General features: G+C 39.9%; 1 protein-coding gene across 2 annotated transcripts in view; it reads left to right on the forward strand.

Annotated features, from left to right (window-relative positions):
* Positions 1-19263, forward strand: part of UNC80 (unc-80 subunit of NALCN channel complex) — a 237327-nt gene that overhangs the window by 70852 nt on the left and 147212 nt on the right. Inside the window, exons 17-21 of one of the 2 annotated variants that reach the window (XM_077154956.1) lie at positions 1752-1918; positions 2625-2723; positions 7840-8054; positions 9154-9260; positions 17774-17870. In XM_077154956.1, coding sequence (XP_077011071.1) covers positions 1752-1918; positions 2625-2723; positions 7840-8054; positions 9154-9260; positions 17774-17870 — 685 coding nt within the window. The remainder of the gene's footprint in view (positions 1-1751; positions 1919-2624; positions 2724-7839; positions 8055-9153; positions 9261-17773; positions 17871-19263) is intronic. The other variant, XM_077154955.1, reaches the window with a different exon arrangement.

Genomic DNA, 19263 nt, shown 5'->3' on the forward strand with positions numbered 1-19263 from the left:
TTCCTGGTGCCTGCCCATGTTAAAAATAATAATAATAATACAAATGTGCTGCTTAAATTGGTTTTCTTTTCTTTCATTGGGCTCTGTAAACTTTTAGGCACTCTTTACAAAATAATATGTTTAATTAAACCACTGAAGCCACAGGTAGTTTTAGTAAGAACCAGGCTATGAAAGGTTAGTGCTTAGTTGTTACTAAGGAGATTGTGGTTTGGAATACTAAAGTGTAGATTAAAGCTGCCAAATCTTTATAACTGAATGAATTCAGGTGTCTCTGGGGAGTAAAGGAGTATTTCATTCTTTCTCCAATCTGACAGTTACCATGACTCCTTAGCAGAAATCAGCCCATTTGCACATATGGACGCTCTCTGCTAACCTACCTAAATCAAGTAGCTCATTGTAAGGTATTCTAAACCACTGAGCCTGTTCACCTCACTTGAGATAAACAGAGTAAAGCCCCTAACCAAGATATTGAACTTAGTTACCAAAGCCAACCCAATAAGGTTTTTGAGGCCTGCGTAAAACATAGATGCTGTCCCTGGATTCAATTTAGTCATGGCAAAAAGTAATTTGACAGGTTAAAGTATAAATACATAAGTGCTTACAAGCCTCAGCCTAAAACTCATGTACAGAAGATTTCTTAATTTTCTTTTAATGATCTTAGGTTTGACTTTGAATCTACATCATACTAGAATGACTAGAAGTTGAATCAGTCCCGCAGAGTGGTGCTAAGATCCCTAAATCTCAGGTTATACCTTGACCCTGGGTAGGCTCCCCAGGTTTCAATCCTCAGTTCATACCTGTTTTTTCACATAGTGTTTTCTGCTGCCTGCCTGGGGCTTGGCACTTTCTGGTGAGTCTGAATTCTTGTTCTTCGGCTGCCAAAGAGCAGAGTGAAGGCACTGCTGTTCACATGACCCGAAGATCACTCATCCATGTTTCCCTCAAAGACCCCTCCATCTCTTTTCTTAAAATTCATGAGCATAAGTGTGTCCCAGTGGCCTTAGTTTTTGCAAACCAAAGCTACCAAGGTAAGTGTTTCTTAAGCTTCTGCATTTTGCTTTCTGAATTCTCCTGAGAAAAATAATCTTAAAGAAGGAAGGAAAAGGAGAAATACTAGGTGAAACTGTATCTCAGAAAAATGTCTTGTCTTTATTTTAAACGTTTATACCAATATATTAGTGTTTTTTTAAAGCCCCGTCTAGTCTTAAATTTGTAATAATGTTTATGTTCAGATGGACTGCAACATAAATATTATTTGGTAAATCTGTCCAGCAAAGTATATCATCCTTTGAATGACCAAGCTTTGTTAGAATTGTTTAGGGTATAATATTTCAATACGGCCATGGAGAAAATTTGAAGAAGCTGAACAGGGACTGAAATTTTTAGTCTAAAAAAAATTCTGACTTCTTTCTTTTGCAGACATTCCGTCAGAAGTCACAGTTAAGAGAGGAAATTAAAGATTGGGAATCCAATGATTAGAAATGTAAAATTTATGTCTTTCTAATGATACAGCCACCATTTGGGATGTGAAGCATGATATCATCCTTCTTTATACAAGGTTGATGGGCAGTGTTCTTGGTCATGTTTCTGCAGGAATGATGTAGAAGCAGTAGACGATCAGTTTCATCAGTTGTCTCTCTTTTAAGATTCCAAGGCTCATTTGAGCTTAAGAATTAAACTACCCCCTCTCTTCCTATGAAAACTATTTAATCACACAACTATGTTTCCTCAAACTTCTTGCCTCCAAACAGGGGCTGTATTGTGACATCCGACAGCTGGTCCAGTTTATCAAAGAGGCTCATGGGAATGTTTTCAGGAGAGTGGCCCTCAGCGCTTTGCTTGACAGTGCTGAGAAGTTAGCACCTGGGAAAAAGGTGGAAGAGAATGAACAGGAATCTAAGCCAGCAGGCAGTAAAAGGTCGGAAGCTTGACCCTCTGAATATTGGTTTTTGCTTCATGTCAGTAGAATGAAATCTTCTCTTGTAACTGTCCGTATAATTCCCTACACAGAGTAATTTCAGTGGAGGCATGGTAGAACTCCTTGTTTAAGTAGAATTGCTGGTGAGGGTCCAGCTGCAGCTTTAGAAAAGCAATGAGTTTACTGTCAAATAAATGTCATTTCTCTAGGAATCAGAGCGCAGTTGTTTCCAAACATTCATGTGCTTGAACTCTAATTCATAGCTCTTAATAAAATGTAAAATGTTAAATGGGTTTTACTCATTTTAATCATTTCTATAGATAATTTACATGTTTATCAAGGAAAAAAAAGCATACCATGTCACCCAGATGGTTTAAACTTGTAAAAGATAAATTGCTGAGTAGTACCCTGTTGTTTTTCCTTGTAGTAAACATGAATTTATGATATGCATATTATATATAATATGTCTCCTACAGAGATTAAAAGAAACTCCTAAAGTTAAAATTCTGCTTGCAGCTGTCGACTGTGTTTGCAATGTGGGTGGTATGGTTAGGCAGTGAGTCAAATGAGTCATAGGCTCATGATGACATATTGATTGTGAAGCATATAAGTTATATATAACAAAGTGTTTTGCTTTGTGAAATATGGACTATTGAAAGGTGGTGTCCTGCTCTGTTGTGATGTGTGGAATATACCATTTGCATAGGTCAGAGGCAGGAAGCATTGTGGATAAAGGCCAGGTGTCCTCTGCACCTGAGGAATGTCGCAGCTTCATGTCTGGGCGTCCTTCACAGACTCCAGAGCAGTAAGTACCATTGGCTCTGTTTCCAATACAGTAGGTTGAGCACTTCCCGCTAGAAGAAATGCTGTTTCCTGAACTGTTGAGTATTTTTCATTTCATTTGAACTTTGCCCTTTATTTTTGATTTCCAACCCTGCCACTTTCTCTATGCCTAAATTGGAAATAGCCAACCTCATACCTATGGAAGAGCCTTCCCAACTCCATTTTCCATCTCCACCTCTCTTCCACTTTCTGCCTTTTGTGCATACTTTTAGAGATAAATTTTGAAAAATATGAGGTAGGGTGGGAGTGTTACCCACTTTCTTGCTTAAAATCACTTATTAATACTTCTATTGTATATATCATATGTTTTTAAGTATCAATGTATTCAGTCATGCTTTTCTAAAAAGTAGGTACAGCTGAAAAATCAACTCTATTCCATTTTACCTTGGCCCTCTCCTGAGATCCATTCCAGTGTCTTCTGATATGAGTTTGCGTCCACATTCCATAATGCCCACATCAAAAGCATCTTTAAATTAGTGCCCCTAGAAAATGAAGGTTAGTGTAGATATTAAATATGCAGCCTAGTTCTCTGCAAGACTCATATGTATTTATGCTTATTTTTGAGGGCAAATTATTTACCACAAGTGGCATGATCAATATTTTAAACATGTACATCATTTTAGGCATATCACTTTACTTTCCAAAACTCTCTTTCAGTATTAAGTGATTATACTTACAGAAATTCTAGAGAATATTGTAGGTGTTGTGGTGTTACCTCTCCATAGTTGGAAAAATCAAAGTAGAGAAGTATGCAGTCATCAAACAGGACCTTGGTGATTCACAACAAGCAAACAAAGCGAACATTGAACAAAATTCCACACAGTTCTTAGAGCAATTCAAAATCTTAGAAACTGCACCTAAATGAGTAGAGAAAATCAAGGGGAAAGTAAATCAACTCCTTGGAGCTAGGGGCCATCTGGGGCTTTGTTTACCATTATAGTCCCAATGCCTAGCTGAGGTTTGGTCCATGGTAGGCTCATTTCATGAATGAATGAATGAATGAATCAATCAATGACAGAATTGTCACATTATCATTAAGTCTATAAGATTAGTTACCTTTGTATCTTCCTTTTTCAAAGATAGAAATTTAATTTTTTTCTATAAGTCTTTAAGAATATCTTAAAAATCCAATATAAGCTCTAAGGGAAAGAAAATAATATGCAAGAGGCAAATTTTTGTAGCTGAGACTAGTTTAGACTCAGTTAAAAGGGTTTTCACACAGAAAGTCTGTCCAAAAAAGAGAAGGGAAGAGCTTTATTTTCCAAAATAACTCCAGAAACTATTGAGTTAATCTTATTAATGAGAGTGATCTAATAGGTAAATCGTATTTTAAAAATATAACCATCTATCTTAATAGTTTAGCTTTCTAGCTTTCAAACTTTTCTTTGTTCACTGTCCTGAAAACACCACCTGATTTCTCAGAATTTACTATGTCTGTTTTTTCTTCCTTGAGAGAAAATACATGTTTCAATAGGCCTCTGTATAAATATTTCCATTTGGAAGGATGGGTTGGAATGTCAAATATGGAACAGTTTCCTGATTTGAGAGGGCCCAGGAGGTGAGCATGCCAAATGTCCTCTCTTTAGCACTGTACTCTTTAGTACATGTTTACTTTGAGTGTCGACCCTACCTCCCATTCTGGCATCTTTCTCTTTCCTCCCCTTCTTGCCCTCTTTTTCCTGTTTAGAGAAAGGACACATTAATGGAGTAATATTAAAAGTGGCTTTATGTGGCACATGTTTGTATTAGTCAGGGTTCTTTAGGGAAACAGAACCAACAGGAGATATCTGTAAATAAGAGCTTCTGTGAAAATATCTCATGCAACTGTGGGACACACAAGTCCACACAAGTCCAGATTCCATAGAGCAGGCCATGGGTTGGCAGCTCTGATGAAGACCTTCAGTGAATCCCCCAGGAGAGGCAGGCTGGCTGGCTGTTCTAGTTTGCTAGCTACTGGAATGTGATATACCAGAACTAGAATGGCTTTTAAAAAGGGAGTTTAATACGTTGCTAGTTTACAGTTCTAAGGCTGAGAAAATGTCCCAATTAAAGCAAGTCTATAAAAATATCCAAATTAAGGCACCAACAAGAGGTTACCTTCACTCAAGAAAGGCCAGTGAAGTTCAGGATTTCTTTCTCAACTAGAAAGGCACATGGCGAACTTGGTGACATCTACTAGCTGCCTTTCTAGGCCTCTTGCTTCATGAAGTGCCCCCATGGGTGTTCTCCTTCTTCATCTCCAAAGGTCACTGGCTGGTAGATTCTGTGGTTCTCTCGTCCTTCTGGTGGCTCTCTCAGATCTCAAGCCTTTTCCAAAATGCTTCCTCTTTTAAAAGATTACAGTAATCAAGACCCACCTGGAATGGGTGGAGCCCTGTCTCCATCTAATCAAGTTTAATACCCACAACTGGGTGCGTCACATCTCTGTAGAGATAACCTAATCAAGTTTCCAGCCTATAGTACTGCATAGGAATTAGAAGAAATGGCTGCCATTATAAAATGGGATTAGGACTAAAACATGGCTTTTCTAGGGTACCTATATCCTTTCAAACCGGCACACTGACTGACTTCTCCCTTAAAAACTGGTTAGATTAAATATCACTAATTAACAGGAGACTCTCCCCTTGACCAACGGCAGATTTAATCTCCTTGACCCTTTGGCCAACTGCAGATGTAATCAGCTATGGATGTAATTAAAGAGCTGATAATTCATTACAAAATTATAAGACAGGAAATGTCCACGCGATAGCGCTTAGGCCAGTGCTTTCTTGACCAGACAATTGGAAACCATCACCTGAACAAGATGACACATGAACCTCACCATAACAGTGTTATTGATACATACCCATGAGACAAAGCTGATTTAGAATTTTATTGAGAAAAATTGATAAGGTATAGCCTTCCTGCATGTTTTGCACTCAGAACATGCAGTTCAACCTTCATTATTGTATCACCCATTTCCCAAAGGTGAGAAATACTTCATACATCATTTGATAAAAAATAGCAGATAAATCACATTCTAGAAGAATGATCTAAATTCATAACATATTTGATAAACAGAATGTCCTGGTTTATAACAAGAATTTAAATAATTTTAATAGTTTGGCAAGATTCTGAGAGATAAAATTTGGATGCCTATATAAATGTCTCCAGAAAACATCTGCTTTTCACAGTATTGTTGCATTTTGGATAGATTCTGGGTTCAGCCTCAAAATTTGTAAATAAATCATTACATAAAACCTCACAAGCAAATTTCATCTATTGTTAGTGTTTTCTATAGCTTTGAATTACTCAAGTACTCCAGAGAAACAGAACCAACAGGAGATATATATGTGTAAAAATATTATGAGATTTATTATAGGAACTGGCTCACTTAACCATGGGGATTGGAAAGTCAAAATTCCATAGGCAGGCCAAAGATGGGGAACTGAGCAGTGGTGATGAATTCTCCAGGAGAAGCTAGCTTGCTGAAGTAGAGATAGAAACTCCTCTTTCTGCTTTTTGATTGCTGAAATCATCAATTCTCCCTTTAAGACCTTCAGATATTTGGATGAGACTTCTCTCATTGCTGAAGACAATCTTGTCAGTTGATTGTAGATGTAATCAGCCATCAATGCAATCAACTGACTAATGATTAAATCCATGAAATACCCTCACAGTAACAATCAGGCCAGTGCTTAATGACCAAACGATTTGACACCATAATCTAGCCAAGCTGACACATGAAATTAACCATCGCAGACCTTTTGTTTCCAAATTACTGAAGTTCTATATAAATTGCTTAAGCTGACAAATGCAGAAAACATAGAGAAAAAGGATAAAGGAAATTCTTTAAAAATCTCAACACCATAAACTAGAGATAATCATCGTAAACTTTTGGTGTATTATTTTTGTGTATTTTTTAGTGTACACAAACACAAACTACACTCAAATACAAACTCACATGTGTACTTGTTTTTATTAACTTGGTGTAATCTTGTTCATACCATTTGATCCATGCCTTTAAATTTTGTAATATGTCATGAACTTTTCCCATATCAATAGTCTTCTAAAATATTATTTTAATTATTGCAAAGTATGCCATCAAAAGGAAGTCCCTTGATTTATTCATTTAGATTGTTTCTACTTTTTTAGTGTTGACCAGTAATAGCTCAGTGAGCATTTGACCTTCTTGTATCTACATCTTCTGTGTTGTCCCATAATGTCCTTGGGATAACTTCCTGGAAATCAATTTCTCTGTCAAGGGTACAGATACAAACTTCAGATAACATGTTACCAAATCACATTCCAGAAAGATTGAATCAGTCTGTCTCATTACTGACAATATGAAGTGACAATGACTTTCTATTTTGTGCCCTTTGATCTTTGCCAATTTAGTGTGTGGAAATCAGGATCTCATTTCAGGTGCCCTTTAAAAAAAAGTTGTAAATTCCTAATGCATACTATACTCAGCATACTAAGCCATTTTTGTTCCATTTCTCTTGTGGACTGCCCTAGTCCAGAGTTCCTTTGGAGATGTTGCTATTTGTCTTACTCAGTTGGACTTAGTTTTTTTCTTTAAAATCCCATTTACGTTTCAGTGAATTATTGGCTGTATGGCAATGCATTCCCTGGGTGGTTATTGCATTTATTTATTCAGTCATTCAAATATTTTTGTGAGTTTATTAGTGCCAAGTACTATACTATACTGGGATGGGGGCAGGGAGTGAGGCATAGTACTGTATAAATCCTAGGGAGATTTTTTTTTAAAGTTAAATATTTACTGCCACTTTAAGTGCTCCTACAATCCTGACTCACATCCGCAAATAAATACCTGCAAATGATATTTAGTCTTTTTATCAAGATTAGGAAAAAAAAAGATCACCTCAGTTTGACAGGTGAACTTGACTGTTCTCCAGAAGAACTAAGTTAACTTTGGTCTCCTCTCTTCCACTTCCTTGCACATCTTCTCAAAACCCAACCCATCAAAGCTCAAGTCTGCGTGATTTGCTGAAATAACATTGGTAATGTTGAAAGAGATATAAGAGGATTTTGCATAAGTTGTCAGATGTTTAAGCCTACCCTCTGCTTGCTTACAGTGATGAACAAATGCAAGGGGGCAACCTGGGACGGAAAGATTTCTGGCGCAAGATGTTTAAATCCCAGAGTGCAGCAAGTGACACCAGCAGCCAGTCTGAGCAGGACACTTCAGAATGTACCACCGCTCACTCAGGGACCACCTCCGACCGGCGTGCCCGCTCACGGTCCCGCAGAATTTCTCTCCGGAAGAAGCTTAAGCTCCCCATAGGTAAAAGTATGTCTGTATTTATTTATGGATTTTCTTATTCCTGCCATGTGCATAAACCAGCTCATAATCGAAACAGAGCAATGCATGATGGAGTAGAGAAAGGGAAAACCTTCAAGTCATAAAGCCCAGGCTGACTCATTCATACATTCTTTCTCTCTTTTTTTTTTTTTTTAGCAGTTATTTATCAAATCCCACTTTGTACCTGTACAGGGTAAACACTGTGCAAGGCACTGTGGATTAAATGATAAACAAAAATACAGAGCCAACAACTTCACTAAACTTACAGTCCAGTAGGGGTGACAGTTGCTAAAGCAGATAATGACAACTAAGTATGTTGCAAACTACGAATTTTGTGAAGGAAAGATAAACAGTGGTGTAGAAGCATGAAACAAATAAGACCTATGTCACTGGAGAGAGGAGGCCTTCCTGGAGAAAATGATATTGCTATCTACAGGATAATTAGGGAAAGAAAGGAAGGCCAGCATTCCAGTTGTAGCAATAAAACATATATTAGGATGAAGGGATTGAGAAAAGTGAAACAAGGAGGGAAGTGGATACTTCTGTATTAAGTACTTGGCTCTTCACCCTAGAGCCCTAGATAGCCAACAGAGGATATTAAACAGGGGAGCAACATAACCAGGTAGATTTTTTTCTGAAAGTCTGAGTGGGAAACATACTGGAAAGCCATGAGTGGATAAGGGGTGCCAGCTGGAAATCTGCATAGTATTTCAGCAATAAGTAATGTAAATTGGCCTTGGTAGTCAGACAGAGAAAAGTGGGCAGATTTCAGGGATATTTAGGAGGTAATATTAACTGGACCTAATGGGAATTGATAATTGTCAAGGATAACTGGATGGATTATGGTTTTATTTATGAAGAGGTCTGGGTTCTTCTTATCCTTCTGGTCTTACTTGGTCATGTAATTTTATGAGCCAACGTTGAGCATTTTGTTTCAAATCACGTATATTGCAAACAATTTGTCTTCCCTTCTATTTGTCGTAAACCATGCAACTTTCATTGCTTGTTGGGTACATGCTGGCATTTCTGTTTCGTCTGTTTGTGAGAAAATGCTATAATGGACTAATTTTTTAAAATTACTGAATAGGAAACTGGCTGAAACGATCCTCCCTCTCGGGCCTGGCAGATGGCGTGGAGGACCTCCTAGATATCAGTTCTGTGGACCGCCTGTCTTTCATCAGGCAAAGCTCCAAGGTAAACAGGACATTACACATACAAGAGAATGTTGGAGTTACTGATAAAAAAGGAAATGCGTGGCTGAGAAATGCTAAACACCTGGAGGAGCCAATTAAGGAAAGGTTGAACACCTTTTAGAAATTTAGAAGAGCAACAGAACTTAGATGTCTAAATAGTAGGCTATAGTAGCAATTGTTGTGAAGAGTGAAAGGAGAAAAGGAAAAGCTGTTGCTAACAAAATATATAAAACTTTAGTGCAGCTATATAAATATATATAGGTATTATTTCCCAGCTATTTTTCACTTTAACACACATGTAAAGTTTCCGATATCCCAAACTCCTATCCAGTGATCTGTTATGATTCCTTTCATATGATTAAATGTACAGACACCCGCACAATCCATTCATCCTCTTTCTTCCACTACTTTTGGTATCATCTGAACCATTTACCCTCCTGAAAAGAACAAAGAAATCTAGGATGACTTTTACCACTAATTTTTCTTCATGACAACTGTATTAGTTAAGGTTCTCTAGAGAAACAGAATCAACAGGAAATATCCACAAATATAAAATTTATAAAAGTGTCTCACAAAACCTTGGAAATGCAGAGTGCAAAATCCGTAGGGCAGGCTATGAAGCTAACGACTCCAATGGAGGGTCTGAACAAACTCCATGGGACAGACTTACCAGCCAAAGCAGGAAGAGAGAACTGTCTCTTCTGAATCCTCCTTAAAAGCCTTCCATTGATTAGTTTAATGTTGTGCATTACAGAAGACTCCCCTTGGCTGATTACAAAGAATCAGCTGTAGATGCAGCCAACGTGATTGTGATTTCATTCTATGAAATGTCCTCATAGCAACAGACAGGCCAGCACTTGCCCAGCCAGACAAATGGGTACCACCACATGACCAAGTTGACGCTTGAACCTGACCATGACAGTCCACCCCTTTGTCAGCTTGGCTGCTATATACATCACCTTAAACCATACTTAATTTCTAAATAGAAAACCATAAAAGACACATTTTTCCTTGCCTAACAATACTTAACTGTCCTGCATACAACCAGAAACACATTAAATCTCCCCAGAATAGGGTGCAAGTCCTTGGGTAATATTCATTCATAAACTTGATATCTTACAACTTAAATACTATAACATGAACAAAACATCATTACAGTTCTCCTTTCTGTAACTGGTCACGTGGTCATACTTCATATTTATCACTACATTCTTCCACAACCCATTCCATGTTCCCTTTATCCTCAGCAAGCACTTCAACTGGCCATAGTTCTTTGCCTGTTGTGGTGACCCAAACCTTCATTCCTGAAGTTTCAGAGCCATTGGTTGTCCTGCCTGGATTGGGTTGTTGCAGTTTTCCATTGATTTTAATCACAGGGCATAGTAGTACTAAAAGATGCCCTAGGGGATCTCTTATATTCCAGGAAAACTCTTATTTACCTCCATTGTGTAGTTGCAGTCCTATTTCCCCCTGGCAGTCAGGGTCAGTCACCCCAGCCAGTAATGTAATCCCCTTCTTGGCTTGTTGATCCAGGGGCATGAGTAGCCCAAAGTGACCAAGTGGTAGTCTTAGATTCCAGTTCAGTGAAATCATTGTTGTTTCTCCTGGTGGAAGCACTCCCTCTTTTGGAACTAAAACCTGTAGATCAGTAGAACTCAAGGTTTCAGGGACAGGAAGCAAAAAATTTCCTAGTGTATCAGTAGGGGTAACAATGAGTGGTGCCACTCCCATTTCCACCCTTGGTTCCTGGACCTGTGGATCCTAGTTATGGGAGAAACAGCACCATACAGTGGATGCTGATTCAAAGCATACACAGCTTCCTGGAGAATGTTACCCCCAGCCTTTCAAGGTATTGCCACCCAGTTCACACCATAATTGAGTTTTCAAAAGGCCATCCCACCATTTTAGCAATCCAGCTACCTCTAGATGATGGGGAACATGGTAAGACCAGAGAATTCCATGAGCTTGTGCCCATTCCCACACTTCATTTGCCATGAAGTGTGTTTCTTGATCAGAAGCAATGCTGTTTGGAATACCATGATGATGGATAAGGCAATCTGTAAGTTCACAGATGGTAGTTTTGGAAGAAGCATTGCATGCAAGGAAAGCAAACCCATATCCAGAGTATATATCTGTTCCAGTTAGAACAGATTGCTGCCTCTTCCAAGAAGGAAGTGGTCCAATGTAATCAACCTGCCACCATGTAGCCAGCTGGTCACCTCAGGGAATGGTGCCATATCGAGGGCTGTGTATGGGTCTCTGCTGCTGGCAGTGGCTGTAGCCAGGTCAGCCTTGGTGAGTGGAAGTCCATGTTGCTGAGTCCATGCATAAACTCCATCCCTACCACCATGGCCACTTTGTTCATGAGCCCATTGGGCAATGACAGGAGTTGCTGGGGAAAGAGGCTGACTGGTATCCATAGAACAGGTCATCTTATCCACTTGATTATTAAAGCCTTCCTCTGCTGAAGTTACCCTCTGGTGCACATTCACAGGGGATACAAATATCTTCATGTTTTTAGCCCACTCAGAAAGGTCTGTCTACATACCTCTTCCCCAGACCGCTTTGTCACCAATTTTCCAATTGTGGTCTTTCCATGTCCCTGACCATCCATCCAAATCATTAGCAACAACCCATAAGTCAGTATTCAGACACACCTCTGGCCAGGTCTCCTTCCAAGAAAAATGAACAACCAGGTGCATTGCTCAAAGTTCTGCCCACTGGGAGGATTTTCCCTCACCACTGTCCTTCAAGGACACCCCAGAGAGGGGTTGGAGTGCTTCAGCTGTCCACTTTTGGGTGGTACATACAGATCGTCCCAAACCTTCTGTAAACCAGGCCCGAGTTTTCTCTTCCTCAGTCAATTCACTGTAAGAAACTCCCCAAGAAGCCATAGCTATGGTCTGATAAAGAGAAGATAATGTGACAGGAGTGGAGACCATTGGCATTTGGACCGCCTCTTCATGTAACTTACTTGTGCCGTTAGGACCTGCTCTGGCCCTATCTCGTATATACTGTTTCTATTTTACGATGAAGTTCTGCTGCTCACGCCCAACTTTATGGCTTGGTGGGTCAGACAACCCCAGCTAATGATAGGCAACTCAGATCTCATGGTAACTTGGTGGCCCATGGTTAAGCATTCAGTCTGTAGTAAGGCCCAATAGTGGACCAAAAGCTGCTTCTCAAAAGGAAAGTAGTTATCCACAGCAGATGGTAAGGCTTTGCTCCAAAATCCTAAGGGTCTGCATTGTGATTCTCCTGTAAGGGCCAGCCAGAGGCTCCAGACAGCATCTCTATTTGCCACTGACACTTCTAGCACCATTGGATTTGCTGGATCATATGGTCCAAATGGCAGAGCAGCTTGTACAGCAGCCTGAACCTATCACATTGCCTCCTTTTATTCAGGTTCCCACTCAAAATTAGCAGTTTTTCTGGTCACTCAATAGATGAATTAGAATAGCACACCCAAATGAGGGATATGTTGTCACCAAACTCCAAAGAGACCAACTAGGCTTTGTGCCTTTTTTGGTTGTGGGAGGGGCCGGATGTGGCAAATTATCCTTCATCTTAGAAGGGATATCTCTACATGCCCCATACCACTAGACACCTAGAAATTTCACTGAGGTGGAAGACCCCTGTATTTTTGTTGGATTTATCTCCCATGCTCTGACATGCAAATGCCTTACCAGTAAGCATAGAGTAGCTGCTACTTCTTACTCACTAGGTCTAGTCAACATGATATCAATGTAATGGACCAGTGTGATGTCTTGTGGTAGGGAAAAACGATCAAGTTCCATGCGGACAAGATCATAGGGCTGAAGAGTTGTTATACCCCTGAGGTAGGACAGTGAAAGTATATTGCTGACCTTGCCAGCTGAAAGCAGACTGTTTCTGGTGGTCCTTACTAACAGCTATTGAGAAAAAAACATTTGCCAGATCACTGGCTACATACCAGGTTCCAGGGGATGTGTTGATTTGCTCAAGCAATGATACCACATGTGAAACAGCAGCTGCAATTGGAGTTACCACCTAGTTGAGCTTAGGATAATCCACTGTCATCCTCCAAGACCCTTCGGTTTTCTGCACAGGCCAAATAGGAGAGTTGAATGGGGATGTGGTGGGAATCACCACCCCTGCATCCTTCAAGTCCTTAAGAGTGGCAGTAATCTCTACAATCCCTCCAGGAATCCAGTGTTGCTTCTGATTTACTATTTTGCTAGGTAGGGGCAGTTCTAGTGGCTTCCACTTGGGCTTTCCCACCAGAATAGCCCTCACTGCATGAGTTAGAGAGCCAATGTGGAGATTCTGCCTATTGCACAGTGTATCTATTCCAATTATGCATTGTAAAACTGGAGAAATAACTACAGAATGGGTCTGGGGGCCCACTGGACCCACTGTGAGATGGACCTGAGCTATATTCCATTGATCACCTGACCTCCATAAGCCCCACTCTGACTGGTGGACCAGAGTGACATTTTGGGTCCCCTGGAATTAATGTCACTTCTGAACCAGTGACATTAATTCCACTAACAATCCCCGAAATATTTGATCATTTCCTTTTCCCCAATGCACAGTTACCCTGATAGAAGGCTGTCAGTCTCCTTGTGGAAGATTTGGAGGAAGATTAACAGTATAAATTTGGGGCAGTGTAACAAGGTCTTCCCCCAAAGGGACCTGCCCCCCCCCCCCCCTTCAAGGGGCTCTGGATCTGTAAACTGTTTCAAGTCTGGAAATTGATGAAGGGACTGTAAAATCATTGTTTTTGTAATTCAAGTTAGACTTCTGTTCACTTGACCCAGAACTCTTTTGTTTATATAGCTCAAATAAGAATTTAGTAGACTGCCCATCTATTGTACTTCTAGGTACCCCATGGTTTACTAGCTAGTGCCAGAAGTCTCTGCAAGTCAGATTATTTTGACTCCTGATTTGAGTCTGCTGTCTGTTATGATAGCCACATCTACCTTGTCTTTGGCAATTAAGTGCTGCCACCTGGCTTCTATCGCTCTGATCCCATCATTCCCATTGTGTTTAAGGATTCCAGCTCAGTGGCAGCAGTTCCCACAGTAGTATCTGACCTACAGAGAAGTAACAACTACACAGCTTTTCAGGGATAATGGCGCTAGTCTCACAGTTTATTTCTCACAGTTCTGTTAAAAGGTGCATCCTCTGGACATTCTTGAGGGGTAAGAGCAGTTTTTGCCTGGTAAATCCACTTATGCTAGTTTACTAGCTTCCAGAATGCAATATACCAGAAATGGAATGGCTTTTAAAAAGGGGAATTTAATAAGTTGCTAGTTTATAGTTCTAAGGCCGAGAAAATTTCCCAATTAATGCAAGTCTACAGAAATGTCCAATCTAAGGCATCCAGGGAAAGATACCTTGGTTCAAGAAGGCTGATGAAGTTCAGAGTTTCTCTCTCGTCTGGAAAGGCGCTTGATGAATACAGTCAGAGTTTCTCTCTCTTCTGGAAAGGTACATGGTGAACATTGTCAGGATTCCTCTCTCATCTGGAAGGGCACATGACAAACACGGTGTCATCTGCTAGCTTTTTCTCCTGGCTTCCTATTTCATGAACCTCCCCAGGAGGCATTTTCCTTCTTCATCTCCAAAGGTTGCTGGCTGTTGGACTCTGCTTCACATGGCTATGTCATTCTGCTCTGCTTTCTCTCAGATCTCTCATTCTCCAAAAAGTTTCCTCTTTTATAGGACTTCAGAAACTAATCAAGACCCACCCAAATGGATGGAGACGTGCTTCCAGCTAATCCAGCTTAACAACCACTCTTGATTAAATCTCATCTCCAGGGAGATGATCTAATTACAGTTTCAAACATACAGTGCTGAATGGGGATTAGAACAAGTAGCTGCCTTTACAAAATGGAATTAAGATTAAAACGTGGTTTTTCTAGGGTACATACATCATTTCAAACCAGCACACCACTCTAACATTCCAATCTCTCTAAGCCTCTGGATCCCCTCATCTACATTATACCAGGACATTTCAACCTCAGGTAATGTTGGCAACCTTTTGATCCATGTTTCAGCCAATCATCCAAACAAACTGTTATTGCCTTTTCTAACCCCTCGAGCTGTTAACATTGAATGCAGGATCTCTGCCTAGTGGTCCCATATCAATAAATTCGGCCTGATTCAGCTTTATATTCCTCCCATCATTATCCCACACCCTTAAAATCCATTGCCACACATATTCCCCTGATTTCTGTCCATGTAAATTGGAAAACGCACACAGTTCTTTTGGAGTATAACATACCTCCTCATGGGTACTACTTTGTACCTCAACTTTTGGGGCCTGTTGGGACTTTAGATACAGGTCTGGAAGAAATGAGGGGTGGTGGGAGTGGGTCATGAAAGGAATTGGAAGTATCTTCCAAGCCATTTGCTTCAGGGCATTCATTTGCAGTTTCATCTGGTGAAACAAGATTAATCACTCTAGGGCTTATCCCTTTAGGAGGAGGTTGAGTGGCCAGCTCCTCAAGGCAGACTAGAGGTAGGGCGGCTATGTCCTCAGGGCAGACTATTACAGGGTTATCTAGAGAAGACTCAGCGTGACCTAGGGTTTTAACCTATCCACTAACATCATTATCAATCCATACGTCACCATCCCATTTTTCAGGGTCCCATTCTTTTCCAATCAATGCCCTCACTTTAACGGCAGACATCATGCAAGATTGAGGTTTCAGTTTATGTTGTAAGGTTGCTGCTCTAACAATAAGATTCTGAGTCTGATTTTCTGTCTGATTTTCAGAGTAGTAGTCTGAAAATGTAGTCTATGTAGTCTATGGCTACAGGAAATAAGATTTTCCTTCAGGACACTCATAGAAACATTTACATCTGTCAGACTTTGCTTAAGCTTCTCATTTAAAACCTTAAATCCATCCTTTTCACTTGTTAATGTATACAGTATATTAAACAACAACCAACCAACATCTCTATACTTCCTATTTCCACAAAACTCTGTGCAGGTGTCAAAAACATTATCCCCCAGAGCCTGGCTTCGTACAAGTGAAGCATTAGAAGAATCGAATGGTGATATTTTGACGCTCTGTTTTGCCACCCCATGGATTGGCAGTGTCATTCTAATTATAGGAATCAGAGTTCTTAGTGCCTTTGAGTCCAGTCAGAGTAGAAAGCCAATCATAAAAACCCATTTTTAAGATTCTGTTTCTTAAGAACCATTCCCTGTACCAAATTGTATTATGTACCAGGAGCGTACCAGGAGTGTATCAACAGAAAATATCCACAGAGATAAAATATATAAAAGTGTCTCATGCAACCTTGGGAATACAGGGTCCAAAATCTGTAAGGCAGGCTGTGAAGCTGATGACTCTGATGGGGGGTCTGGACGAACTCCACAGGAGAGGCTCACTGGCCAAAGTGGGGAGAGAGAACTGTCTCTTCTGAATCCTCCTTAAAAGGCTTCCAGTGATTAGATTAAAGGTCACTCATTGCAGAAGACACTCCTCTTGGCTGATTACAAATGGAATCAGCTGTGGATGCAGCCAAAATGATCATGATTTCATACTATGAAATGTCCTCATAGCAACAGACAGGCCAGCACTTGCTCAACCAGCCAAAAGGGAACCACCACCTGGCCAAGTTGACACATGAACCTGATCATGACGACAACATTAAGCATTGCAATAACATACGATTTGGAAAAGGTGATAATTCTCAGTCAAAACCATTTTCTACAAGAGTTCTTCCTGTGGTTGATCCATGACCTACTCACTTATACACCTATTTTTCAGTTTATGATTATAGTTGTTTCTCTGTTTATCAATTTTAGTTTTCGTATGTTCTTCCTTCTTTGGCTCACTCTACAACCAGTTTATTTTTTATCTAATCAGTTTAAAAAGTAATATTTTGAACTTATAAAAAGAACATAGCAACATTGCAGGATATTTAGAAAATAAATTTATAATTTCCCCTCATATTCTTTTTTACTAAGCAAAAGTGACCAAGCATTTGAGAGTCTGGGAAGCCCATAGGTTCTTACTGAAAATTTTGAGTCCTGTTGGCCTAAGGGCAACATGAAGAGCATGTTAATTCTTACAAAGAGAAACATGTTATTGTACACTAATAATAGTGCACCCTGTAAATTAATTTACACTGGTTCTTTCACAGAGAGTTGGAGTATTCTCTTTGGCTATCTTTCTCTTTGGTCTACTTCTCAATTGTGATTTTTTTTTTAAATGAAAACTATGGCTTCCATTCATGAGTTTAGGTTTGGACTTCATCAGAATGAAACTCTGAGAGTATCTCAGTATGCCCCTAAATTATTTTCATTCTGCCTGATTATTTAGCTTTCAATCAATTACATGAATATCTCTGGTTATAGTGGTATCTTTTTTAGGCCAGGTGTGAGTAACTAACCAGATGTGTGTGTCGGAGAAACTGAAGTAATGTTCATATTCTAAACAATTCATTTCTCAAAGCAAGGGTTTGTGTAATGCAAAGAATTGCCTTTGAATTTAGTTACCTAATTATTTTTCCCAGGTCAAATTCACCAGTGCTGTGAAGCTATCTGAAGGTGGGCCAGGGAGTGGGATGGAGAATGGAAGAGATGAAGAGGAGAATTTCTTCAAGCGCCTTGGTAAATGGCATGCAGCCCAAGAATTCCAACCAGTGTTCATCACATAAAACAAAAATTTGGTTGCATCTCTTAGTCTATTTTCTATTTCCATTGGGTTCTCCTTCCTTTCTTCTTTCCTTCTTTTCTATTTGTTTTCAAATTAGTTCAGCACACACTTATTGCAGGTCTACTGTGTTCTCTGCCCTCTAGTGGACACTAGGTTTATAAAAACTACCCATCTTTTTGTTGGTCTGTCCCTTGTTAAAATCTGAGAGCTGAAAGAAACCTTAGAGATCCCTTTTCTACCCACCTATCCACTTAGGAATTCTACTCCCAACAGCCCTGACAGGTGGCCAGCCACCTTGAGCATTTCTGCTGAGGGGGAGTTTATTACTTTACAAAACAACCTGCTGCAGAATTAGCCAGTTTTAATTGTTAGAAAGTCTTTCCATATGTTCTGAAAATACGTACTTCCAAAAGTTTGATTCACAGGTCCTAGTTATGATTTCTGTAGCTACACACACACACATACGTACACACATGTGCACGCACGTGCTTAAACAGTGCTGGTTCCACCTCTTAGCTATTTCATGTTCTCTCTTCTTTTGCCTAAATATCCTTGTTTCCTTCAGTTTTCCTTACGTGGAAGAATCTCTAGAACCATCACCATTCTCATTCTCTTTATCCCCTTCTAATAATGAGGAGCTTCAGAGGAACGCAGTACATCATATTTGGCTTTAATCAGGATATTGGATAGTATAGCTATTAACCCCAGGAATCGAGCAGGTATATTAGCACAGTCTAATAGTGCTATCTGAGTTTGAGCTGCAGTGGGAGCAGAGAGCTAGCCCCAGAGAACTGCGAGCAGGAAGGGCCGTCTGGGCAAGGCCCTGAGACCTTGAGTGAGGAGAAGACTGCGTCTGGGACCAACTGCACAGGGAGACATAAGAGGAGCGAAGAAGGAGGTAGGGCATCCCCTTGAGGCCACAGCTCTCATCCCTGGCCACTTCAACTTTCTGTGCTAAGGTTTACTTCTTAAATAGATATGTGTATGTTCTCCTTTTTAAGTGAGCCATATTTTTAAAGAAAACTCTCAGGTGAATACCAGTTGGGATGATGTGCCAAAATGGCAGAAGCCGTAAGTACTTCTGATGTTTGGGGAACGTGGAAAAAGAAAGCTCTCAGGTCTCCCTCCCCACTTACTACCTGGTGAAATGCCAGTAGGATTTCTTCAGAAGCTAAAAAGAATTTATTTGATAAGTGAAAAATACATCTGGTCAACATTTAATAGAATTGAAATCACATGCAGATATCAGCTAGCATTTTCTTCCGTGTTTCCAAAACTATTTCATTTTAGAAATTGTGTTGTCTCTTGGAGGGAAGATGATTAATTGAAGCAACGTTTTTTACTCAA

The sequence above is a fragment of the Tamandua tetradactyla genome, chromosome 3, assembly GCF_023851605.1.
Source record: "Tamandua tetradactyla isolate mTamTet1 chromosome 3, mTamTet1.pri, whole genome shotgun sequence".
Taxonomy (NCBI): domain Eukaryota; kingdom Metazoa; phylum Chordata; class Mammalia; order Pilosa; family Myrmecophagidae; genus Tamandua; species Tamandua tetradactyla.